General features: G+C 45.9%; 1 protein-coding gene across 1 annotated transcript in view; it reads right to left on the reverse strand.

The window, feature by feature from the left end:
- LOC119098477 (putative E3 ubiquitin-protein ligase UBR7) overlaps positions 1-2,428 on the reverse strand; it is a 20,830-nt gene extending 18,402 nt beyond the window's left edge. The window contains exons 1-4 of the mRNA XM_037221403.1: positions 2,175-2,428; positions 1,698-1,862; positions 879-1,009; positions 118-325 (exon numbers count right to left, since the gene is read on the reverse strand). Coding sequence (XP_037077298.1) covers positions 118-325; positions 879-1,009; positions 1,698-1,850 — 492 coding nt within the window. The 5' untranslated portion in view covers positions 1,851-1,862; positions 2,175-2,428. The remainder of the gene's footprint in view (positions 1-117; positions 326-878; positions 1,010-1,697; positions 1,863-2,174) is intronic.
- Between the last annotated feature and the right edge of the window lie 9,575 nt (positions 2,429-12,003).

Consider the following 12,003-nt stretch of genomic DNA (forward strand, 5'->3'; position numbering starts at 1 on the left):
AACAACGATCACGCCGACCTAGCCCAGTCCTCCAACCACAATAGCACGGCACCGGCAGCCGCGCGACCCCCCACCCCCTGGCAGTAGCCTCGGTCGGCTGCAGTCGGTGGCACGTACCCGGCCGTGGTACCAGTCCTCGCAGACGACGCACTGGATCATCTGGTCGGGAGTGTCGTCCTCCGCATCCGGGTACGGCCGCCTGCACGTGCAGTACAGGCCGGCGTAGTTCTGGTTGTACTTGTTCTCCGGGTTGGTGCCCGTTTTGGCTGTGAGGCGGCAGGTCGTGTCGGGCTGCAGGCCACCGCCGCAGTCGCAGCGGAAGTTTCTACGCCAGGTCATATCAGGGGGGTCAGAGTGCAGAACAATGTGGGCAACGCGGAACCGATCGTGACAAGGCACCAGAAAAGTGCAAGGACTCTACATAGACATCATAGTGGTTTACATTTCACAATGACTAAATTTGTATATTTTGGAGTGCAAAAGAATGTTCTTGAAATGTACTTCAGTATCCCATTAATTTTGAAACATGACATTTTGATGACAGCCAGTAAATTGGAGGCAGTTTGTGAATATAATGCCAAAAAAACTCTTGCCAGTGACACATGCTGTACCTTGCTAGCTGAGGTACAAGATGCATCACAATTGCCTGGTTTGGATTTGATGCAAATATGCAACTTGTCACAACTAATCACAATATCTCATGGCAATCAACATGAGGTGCCAGTGGAAGATGTTTCACCTGGTGTACCGATGCAATCACCAACCCACCAATGCAGCTTCCATTGAAACAACTGCAAAATGGTTCATTAGCATAGCTGGTTGGTGGCTCAACCCGGCCATGTGGGAGACTGGCAGGTCACACCATCATGTGCACTTACCGTTTGGTGTACAGCTCCACAAGCTCATGTGTCTCATGACAGTGGTAGCTGCAGGCCAGGCAGACACCAGCTGGCTGGTCCTTGCCAGAGCATGTGAGGCAGGCATACAGAGGTTGCCGCTTGACATACCCCTGCAAGGGTTAAGGTTGGCAGTCAAAGAACAGGATGGTCAAGTAGGGGAGCATTAGGTCTGCCCATCCAAAGTTCCTGTGGTGTTGAGCTATGTGGTAAGCAATACCTGTCAGCTGGCATAAAGAAATTAGGCATGGCAGAAGCAGTATGGGTGGATGTCAAGTATGCACTGGATGACAAAGGGGTGCAGAAACCAGTGCGGAAGCAACCCCAGCCAAATCCCAGTTGGCCTGGCATCCAATATGTGACCAAAATGGTCTAATTATGACATCTGTGCCTACAGGTAAAGTTGGGGGATTTGGTAACAAATCTGTTGAATGGTAGATATCTGGTTGCTTTTCACTGGACCTTGGACAAGCCCTATATGGAAAGACAATGGATGCTACCTGGTTGTTCTTACTGGATCTTGGATATGTGCATACAACAATGCATGATCTGAATATGACCATGCAGGTCCACAAAAAAACATTGTTTTTAGGCCACAGAAGCATATTGAATGTTGTGATTAAAAACATCAGCAATTCCACAAAGCAAAAATGGCTTTTTCTAAATGTCTGTGTGCATGTCAATAAAAGATTAGGTTAGCATGACCAGGCTACAGTATCCAGACACTCATTAGCTCAGAGCACAAATTCAAATACATACACATCTCAACAGGGCACATCATGGACCACATATTGCAAAGACCTGGTCATAAGAGCAGTTCTTGTCATCTGTGTTTCCCAGGACAGCAGCTGCATCATCATCAAGGTCTTCTTCTTCTTTCAGGACATCCAGCATAGTAATACTGTCCTCATTTGGTGGAATACTGGATGAGCTTCCACTTGCTCCTTCAGACATGACAGCAAAAATCTGAAGGGAATAGATCAGTGGGGCCAGGGCAAATTACAGATCCTGCAATAATTTTTTATTTTGGCAACAGGCAAGGCAAAACATAATTCCCAGGATCACAATAAGTATGATAGAAATTTAGTAATGTGCAGAGAAAATGAAAAATGGTATAAGATAGGTGGGCTCTTAAATTCAAACTTCAAAATTATTAAAATGCAGTGCAGCTCAGATGGATTCATAGTGCATGAAGCAGCTCAGAGCCACCCAACATAAAACCTGAAGTGCACATGTGCAGTTTATATACACATAAGGGTGGACACGTTGCTCACTCACCTGCAAGCCCCGAACAGCAAAACATAAAAGTATGAACTGAGACGGCCGCTGCACCTGGCGGTTCTGCGAGTTTCTAGGCCTGGAGATATGCAGATCTTGCTGGGAACCCAGATCGTCTAATCGTCAAGAGAGTAAAGCACAGCCAATGGGACACGCTTAAACAAGTAAACATGCACTATTGAACTTCTCAAAGCCATAAAATCAACATAACAATGACTACAACGGCGAATCCCACCCACGCGACGAGTTTCTGACCGAATGGTCCGAAAACGGTATTCATGCCGCAAACGCCGCGCATCCAATCCCGCCAAAAAATCCCGCTATTCTCAGGCGGTTTTTGTGCTGCCAAACATTTCTCCATGGAAACGCCCTCTAAATGATATTTGTTGTCCGAGGGCGTGTCGACTTTGTTGGCCATTGCGCGCCTCCTAGAAACACTGAAATCAAGCAATGTCCCTCATTCACGTCAGTGTCATGCAAACAACAATCGCTTCCATGCATGGATGTCTAAATAATGAGCAGTTGACATGGGCGCAGCCAGAGCTTTGGTGGGGGGGGGGGGGGGGGGGGGCGCAGGGTTGGCAGAGTCCCTGGTAGTAAGAAATCCGAAAGATCGCCGGATATGATCGGTTGTTTATTGAGGACATGTTTTACTTATATACATATACATACACATATTCACACACACACACACACACACACACACACACACACACACACACACACACACACACACACATATATATATATATATATATATATATATATATATATATATATATATATATATATATATATATATATATATATATACATATTATAGCCCGAAGTTTAAAGTAAATAAACTGACAAAACCGTGCGATAGGTTACTTCATGGAATAAATGGAAGCCGCTCTTAATTTTAGGATGGCCTAGCAAACTATTTTAAACCGACAGAACTCAGAAACGTTGTCAGAATGTTTAACTGCACTATACAGAAATGGCAAGGATTCGGCGAATGTAGATTGAGGATTGAAATGGGGCAACAATTTGTATCAACATGGCTGGCCATGCTTGTCTAGACGTCTTCAACATTCGGCCAAAATTGATGAACGTTAAAAATTACATAGCGTGGCTTTAAGCATGCGCACTTGCATATCTTAGATACAAAAAACTCGCCGCCAGGCGTTGCAATCTGACTAAAGCCGTGCAGCGTCGGCCCCGTGGCTTACATTAGGCTGTCGCCAGGGGCGGAGTCAAAGCCTTAGCAAGGGGGGGGGGGGCATAGGGTTGACAGAGGGCCCCTGATAATCAAAGGGCCCCCCCCCCCCCATAATCGCTGGATATGGTCCACTTGTACTGAGGACATATTTGTTCTCAGATATATTATTGGCAGCCGGAAGACGCCCGACGGTGGATCGTAATGGCCCTACAGCCCTTGACCGGGAACAATATGTGTCCCTAGCGTTCTTCTCGAGGGGACGCCTTACACGGAAATAAGGGGTCTCATTCGTGTTGAAAAGAGTGAGTCGAATTGAGTTAAAAATTGAACGAGGTCATCCGATTTCTAACTGGGAACGTTAATTATTTTTGCATAATCGATTAGTGAAGCAAATTACATCAAAAGATTTGAGCCCGCGCACCCAAAACCTTGGGCGAAGGGCAGCGATGGTCCGGGTTGCAGTTTACGTCAAAGTAAACGGCGTTGGCCAGTGCAAGTAGCATCAGGTGGCGTGCGTTGTGCGTGCGAGAACGACCATCATAAAACAATCGCTTCGAATGTCTGAAAATATATTCTTACCCTTCAAAGATTAGACAAGGTGCATCATTTTTACAACTCTGAGGTTGTACCCTAAACAGATAAACACAGCAACACGAAAGTAGGGACTCTACCTTTATTCTTCCAATTCCACCACCAGCTTCCAGCAATATTACACACTGCTGCAAACGCCAACTTGTTTTTATCATCAATTTAAAAACGCCCAGACTAGCTTCTAAATGTACGATTTGATGCTCTGGAGCGTTGACGATGCGTCTTTCAGCTGCGTTATCATTTTCGTCCACCCACTAGCCAAATCTTAGCTTTAGCTGCGGGGCTGAGGCTGCAAGGCCTATGGGGACTGCAACGCCTGGCGTCGAAGTTCAAGATTTCAACAAGATTTCCGAGCGCGCATGTTCAAAACTACGTCGAGTAGTTTCAATAATCGATTCTGGCTTATTGCTGATCATGTCCAAAAAGTTACTAGGCTTTGCTATTATAAATTGTTGGCCCATTTTCATCATATATGTATATATATATATATATATATATATATATATATATATATATATATATATATATCAAGGAAATGCGTGCCCTCATTAACACATGGGGCGTATCCGGTGATTGGGGGGCCTTTTGCTATCAGGGGGTTCTCAACCCCGTGACCCTGATTACCAAAGCTGTGGCTGCGCGCCTGCCCGCTGGGCCAATTGCAAACGTTATTTTAGTCGCGCTATGAGAGGTGCGCCCGGGGGTTGTCATGACGACAATGGTGAAGACCGCAGGAAAGAAGCGTGGTGCTGTTAAAAAGCGTCAACAACGTACTTTCGACTCGAAACTAATTACATTTATATCCTTGTTATGTCTTGACGGTGTTGCAATGGTTAGTTTGGCTAATTGGATCAGAGCCCTTTCGACCAGAAATGATCATTTCAGGGTCATGGGATGAAGAAGAATGAATAACGGTGAGGCAGGACTACATACGCTTGGGGGCCGAACCACCGAGACTTAGCCAGGGCAGAGACTCCTCTGCGGGGTGTACGCTGGGTGTCCATTCGGGGTCCCCCTCCAGAGGCCTCTCGGCCCACTCTTGGCTGACGCATGTAGCCACCAGTGATCATTTGGCTGTATGCATCAGTGGCATGTAGTCAAATGACCTGAAACTGCCCCAAATATGTGTACGCTATTCTGGAAATGGTCATTGCGCAATCAATCATGACCAGGGCATTATGCATTTTTGCAAGGCTTGGAGAGCAATTTTCCGATGATATTTCGATATTTATCTCGTTTGCTTGTGAAAGACCATACCTTGATCCTCGGGATTCGAAAATAAAAAGGGTGGCTTTCCGCTTGAAAAGACATCATAAATGCACCGGAGATTCCCGCGTAACGCACCAAGACTGGGCGCGCGCCGCACCACCGGCTGCAGGCTAGCCGGCTGACTCCCCCCCCCCCCCCCCCACACCCTGTGTACTGCCGGGGCCAGGGTAATTGGAGCAGGGAAAGATGGAGGCGTACTGTGAGGATGATGTCTCTTGTTCATGTAGGGCAACTCTGAAGTCGGACAAACGTCCAGTGATTGAGCCTTGAGCCAGTGCCTGTTGTGCGGCAGGAGCGCGTCGTCGTATTGACGGTGTCTTGCGACATTGAGACGCTCAAATAACCCCAGTTGTGCCGATTCATGTGTAAAACACAAGACCAAAGCAAGGCAAGTTTTAAAGAGAGTATGAAAAAGACAAAGTATTAAAACCGCTCAACAGTGGTACCTCTCACCCCCAACAGCTAACAACGGCCCTCAGCAGATTCTGCCGTCGTCAGCGGTTGCCGTGGCGGCAGCGGTTGCCGTGGCGGCGGGGGTCGCGACGCATGCCGTTGACGAGGACTCGGTATCCACTCAGAGGGTACCAAGAATGGAAGAGAAAAAGTGTATTGCCGTTGCAAAGCGTTGACAGCGTTATGATATATATATATATATATATATATATATATGTATGGGTATATATATATATATATATATATATATATATATATACATCTTACTTTTTTGGGTTTTACCAGTGAATCTTTTTGAGCCATGCTGCAAAGGTGGGACACTCCATTTGAGGACAACATCAAACGAACTGGTCAATCATGTCTAGGATCCGAGTACAACAGTCCTGACACCCCTGCGTTGCAAACGTCGCACCAAACTTACTAAAAACCTTGGAGGCTTTCCTGGGCACAATAACGCGGAGCCTCTTGCGGAGCTGGAATGCGAGTTATCCAGCTTACAGCCCCAGGGTCTTTAACTCAATGAAGGGCACAGAATGCTACAAGAGATGTTTTCCTACTCGAAAAGGAAACACATCTGAGTCATGCCGCGTGTCGTGTTCACAGGGAATCTTGCATGATGCGGGAGCGTGAGGATTGTCCACGTTTAAGATAGCGTGCGATCCTTTTTGAGCGACGCAATCAATGCGCAAGCAGAGGACATTGTGGATTCGGTCAATGAAACCAGGTTTAGCCGGTGAGTGAGCACCAGCCGCTGTACTTTAACTGACTTTGTTCTGCCAATCAATGAGTTTTGGGCCAACTTGTCATAATCCATGATTGCAGTGAACAGGCATTTGTTTCCAGCCCAGCGTCAGGGTAAATTCTTCGATAACGTTTAAAACGACTGTCCGAGAACGAGATTTTGTTCATTTTAGACGTTTCAGAAAACTACACATTCGTCGTCCAAGACGACGTCCAGCAGTTTCATTAAGATACGCCGCAATGCGTGCTGCATCCTTTCGTGGTTCATTGACCAAGACCTGGACAGACTACGCATACAAGTTATTGCGCGCTGTCAGTTTCTATGAAACGCAACACTATTGCGGCCTATACTTTCTACGGTACGTTTTACCAGAAGTGAGGAACCTTGATTCCAATATTGAAACAGTGTATTAACTTTTAGGTGGTCAGCCAGGCAGTACAAGAAAGAGGTCCAATTCTTTTAACGCGCACTTGGGTGGGGGGGGGGGGGGGAGAGTCAAATTGCTCCCCCCACACGTAGGGTTTTCCAGAATGGTTTCCGATGGCGCAGCCACGCAAAATTTGATAGCTGTAGACAACTGAATAGCAGACCATCTGACATCAAACATTTGGATGTGCAATGTGATGTCGCTGACCTATGGCAGATCAAAGTCAGGCCATGGTTTCAGCGAAGGCAATTTCTAGGGATTCGTTCAATGTGATCCAAAAACAGAGACGAAGCCGAATACCTCTGACATACTTCTTTAGGCAACACAGCGATTGAATGAGCAAATTACATTGACATAGGGTCAGGTATGAAGGTTAAATCTAGGTAAAACCAACCCGTTACTATAGGGATTACTGTATGGAATAGACTCTGGCATGCATTTCAAATTTGTTGATAACAGGAACCGCATTATACACGTTCAATGGACTTCTAAAAGGTCACAATAGGCCACTGGACTAAAATGCCTCGTTGTTCCGCATTAGTTCTTCTAGTTATTCCAGTAGACACTTACCCGACTGCATTGCGGGCATCAGGACATCAATCGCACAAAGCGGAGAGCGCGATAAACTGTCTGCTGACCGGCATCGACAGATATGTGCAGCAACCGGTACAGTCCTACACCAGCTGCCGCCGACATGTACCAAGTCAGCCGAAGGAGCCTTTGAGGCAGAACGATGCTCTACCAAGCAGGGCGTTTGAATCGATATCTGTGGAGCACTTCACGTGGCCAGGCGCATGTACCTGGTACATGTCGGCAATAGGTCGGGCTGGCTTCATGTCGTCTCGTGCCCTTGTAATTCGGTATCAGCGGACACCTCACCCGTGTCCTAGGCTCTGTCCTTTCAGACAGAAGTTCCCGTTCTGCTGAGAGCGGACGGCGGGCCGCAGTTTACATCCTGCGTGGTCCGTCCATTCCTTCGGCTTTGCGCTTAAGCACTTCGCTTCACTAAACTCGCTCTTCCAGTTTTCACTGGAGAGTAGTGAGATAGATAAGTGAGTGATGGGACCGGCTGTTGCACTGACTTTTGTGAGACAGGCTGCTGCGCGGCATCTCACAGGATCGGTGACCTCACTGGCTCTAGCGAGACCAGGAAATGAGCTGACTGCGGTGGTATCGATCAATGCACTGGTACCGGTACTGGTACTGTCAAGGATTATCTGGTGCGGGCGAGGCTCGGCTTCATATTGCTCTGTGATCCTTATTTATGCTGCCAGAACACATGCCAACATCAATGAGACGAGGAGCGTGTACTACGGCATTTACAATGCGGCAGCATACATACAGTGCGCTATTAACAGTAACGACAGCAAGTTGTAATACAAAGCCATTATTCACATTTCCAAAACATGTTGTAATACAAAACATGCGGCTTACACCACACCGATTATGATTGCGATTACACGTCTGCGGTGCACGTCACGTCCCTTTACCATCACTCACAGTCACCGGATCGCTCACACTTTATCGATATCTGGTACGATATGTTGTCAGGTCGTGCTCTAAAATTTATTCAGTTTTGCTCTGAACAATTTCGGCTCGTTCCTAAGCCACAGAATTCTCAACTCTTTGCGTCCAAGATTTCATCACATTCCTTCAGGTTCAATGTGGTCTGAGCTGCCACTTTTCTAAACTAATTTGGTACAGCTATCAGAATCGTTTTTCACAGATTGCAACCGATATTATCTTGCAAGGCACATTCGAACATGAACACGCATGGATGGAATCCGTGCATCGCCCGAAATTGTCCCGCCGGGCGGCTACATAAGTGGAACACATACCATAGCCCAATGAGTTCGAAGCACTTACTGTCAGCGTTTCACCGCTGTTTTTCTAGTGTCCGCTCCCACCAATTTTATGAAAGGTGTAGTTACATCGGTTGGTTTGTCTTGTGACAGTTCTCTGCTGCGAAACGCAGGCGTTCATCAACCGAAATAACTGCTTCATTTCCTTGCGTCGTAGATGTAGTCAAACCATGTACCTCGGCCGCCTAAGCATGTTGGTTAAGTTTAACGTGATGCACTACCAATGTTTGCCGAGCACACTGAGCATAGCTGTTTCCGATCTAGTGACATTAAATATCTATGATTAACACCACGTATATTTAATACCACTAGATAGGAGACGGCTCTGCTCAAAGTGTGCTCGGCAATGACGGCAATCGTTCATAGCACTCAACTTAACCAACGTGTGTAAGTGGCCGAGGTATGGTTCACCATAACATTAGTGACGCAATCCAATGAGCATCTATTTCGGCTGATGGACGCTGACGTTTCACAAAAGAGAACCATCACAAGAGAAAACAGCCGATGCAAATATACGTTTGATTACATTGGTGGAAGCGATGACTGGAAAAGCGGCGTTGACACGGTTATGCTAAGTGCTCACAACTCACTTCACTACGTTATGTGTTCCGCTTATGTAGCCGCTCAGTGAGACCATTTCGGACGATGCACAGATTGGACCCATGTACGCTTGTGTTCGAATGTGCACTGCGATATGAATAATGATTCTTTCTCAAATATGCGCTCCATTACTTTTGAAAAAATGCCAGTCAGACAACAGTCGACCTAAAAGATTGTGATGGATACATGGAAGCAGATATTTGAAGTTATGTAGCTCAAGTAAAACCCGAATTTTTTCAGGGCAAAACTGCGAATTAATTTTGAAGGATGACCTGACAATATATCGTAACGGATAACGATGCATTGTGAGCGATTATGTAATTGTGAGCGATGGTAAAGGAAAGTGACACGCACCGCAGATGCTGTGTAATCGCGAGCATAAGTGGTATGATTTAAACCGCATGTTTTTGTACCACATGTGTTGCCGCAGTATGCGTTAGCAAAGATTTCAATGCATCAATGTATTAATGTATCAATGTTATCAACAGCAGTGCATCGACCGTTACCAGCGCAGCCAGCTCATTTCTTAACGAGTTTCATTTTGAACTGATTGAAAACAGGAGCCGCATTATAAATAATTTTGGACTTCTTAAAGGTCAGAATATGTCACTGACCACAAATAGCTCAGGTAGACATTTTGGCTTGAACAGCATACCGTCTGGGGTAATATTTGCCGCGTATTTAAGCACAAAACTCAAAGCAGTCTTGTATAATTTTAGTGCCATGACTTTAAAAAGATCAAAGAAGGTCACTGACCTTCAATGTGCATGTGACTCTCTCTTTAGAACAGGAATCTAAGTTACGGGGTACTTTGGAGACCAATCTGGACTTTGACCTTGCTTTTTATCTCTTTATTTATCTCTTAGCTGAGGGGGCTCAAATTGACGCTCCACCCGAGCAAAGGGTATTCAACCGGCCACCCGGGCGCGTGTTAACTGCTGGCTCGAGATGGAGCAGGGCGGGGGGGGGGGGGGGGCAGTTGCCGTCAGCCTGCCCCGTAATCGGCTGTCCTTGCTTTGGGACCAAACGGCAGTCATTAGTGTTCATATAATACGAAGCAGCTTGGCAAGCACTTGGTCAATATTTCTTTGATCCTAAAACCTAGCTTTGCGAGCTGGAGCATAACCAAGATACGGGCCTAGGTCTCCTCTTCAAGCCAGAATTTTTGTTTTTGACCACATTGATGGCTACAAAGCAGAACATAAAACAGTCGGCATGATGCGGGAATGCAGTTTCCTGCTCAGGTGAGAGTGGCGGGCTTCAGTCCCTCCTCACTTCCTTTGGGTGTAGGTAAGCCAAATTTGAAATTAAACCGCAACGGCACCTCATTTCGGGAAACTGGCCCTCAGGCATGATGAAACTAGCATCACTGATCTCTGGGCCCCTCACTAGAGGGAATGGTCCACCTTTAAAAATATTGAAGTAAGAATACCATAAGATGAAATGTACTCACTTATAATTACTGGTATACTTTTAATGAAAATACCTGTTCTAGACAGCACAATTTCTCTGTTGAGAAAGTATGCACCTCAGTGTCCCGTTATTTGACTATGTCAACGGACATCGCACAACATTCAAGACTTCGGTAACGTTTCTATTAAGCATAGGCAGCCGGATAAGGTAAGAAGTCCGTAGGTTAGAACCATTTTAACCCAACGAGAACGAACGTGGTATTTGATATAGATGGTTTACAATATCGGAACACGACTTCTCTGTGCGCAAAATGGACAGCTTTGAAAAAAATACAAAATCACGCGACGAAAGAACTTTTAGACTGCAAATGAAGATGGTCACCTTATAAGCTACGAAGAATCTGCAGACAACGTGAAATTCAAATGGGTAACCGACAAGAGGCTTAAGTCTCATACGTGATAGAGAAAAAAGCTTGGGCTTTTCTCATTCATTCCAGACACTTGTAAAGCTATGTGTTGTGGAAATAACATTTACAGAGCAGTCCGTTTAGGTACCAACTAAGTTCCTAAGTTAAGATCAGAACTTCCTCGACTATCCTTTTTTACGGAGACGGCTTTACAATTTCAATAATTAATGTTTGGATAAAGCGCTTCTTGGACGTAGCCTACCAAAACGCCTGCAATGTTTATAAAGCACAAAAGCTAAGTGAATATTTTGTGTTACCCCTCTCTTGGAAAGCAGTCGACGCCAGTGAAAAACAAGCTTGCCAGCCTACTGCAAATTTATACCATTTTCGGCGACTGAGAGCCATTTTGGGACACTCGTTTACTGTTGCATCCTTCTTGAAGTCAAAATACGGGCTTCCGAAAATGTTCTGGCTCTACAGCCATTTGTAACTTTCATTGCGCTTCGTATGAAGCATCTGACGTCGGTTCAATCCATCGTAACTTGCACTGCAGAGCACAGCAAGTTTTGGGAAAGTCTGATCGCACAGGGAACATTCTTTCTAACCCTGACCTCTCGCCCATCCGTGACCATTCACCAACGTTTGACACTAACCTTGACATAGAAATCTTTCCGTGTTAGGAACTGCAGCAATTCTGTGAGTCCTAGGATATTATAATCACTCCATGTTTGCCAAATGAAGCCGCCATTGAATGTTATAGGGACTGCATATCCCCAGCTATATCAGATAGCTTTTGTGTATGGAGTCTGAACAATTTTCCGTCGCGTCGTTTCGTTTTTTTTTGCGCTGCTCTGTTTGCCCCCAG

Source organism: Pollicipes pollicipes, unplaced genomic scaffold, assembly GCF_011947565.3.
Source record: "Pollicipes pollicipes isolate AB1234 unplaced genomic scaffold, Ppol_2.1 Scaffold_2555;HRSCAF=2994_pilon_pilon_pilon, whole genome shotgun sequence".
NCBI lineage: Eukaryota > Metazoa > Arthropoda > Thecostraca > Pollicipedomorpha > Pollicipedidae > Pollicipes > Pollicipes pollicipes.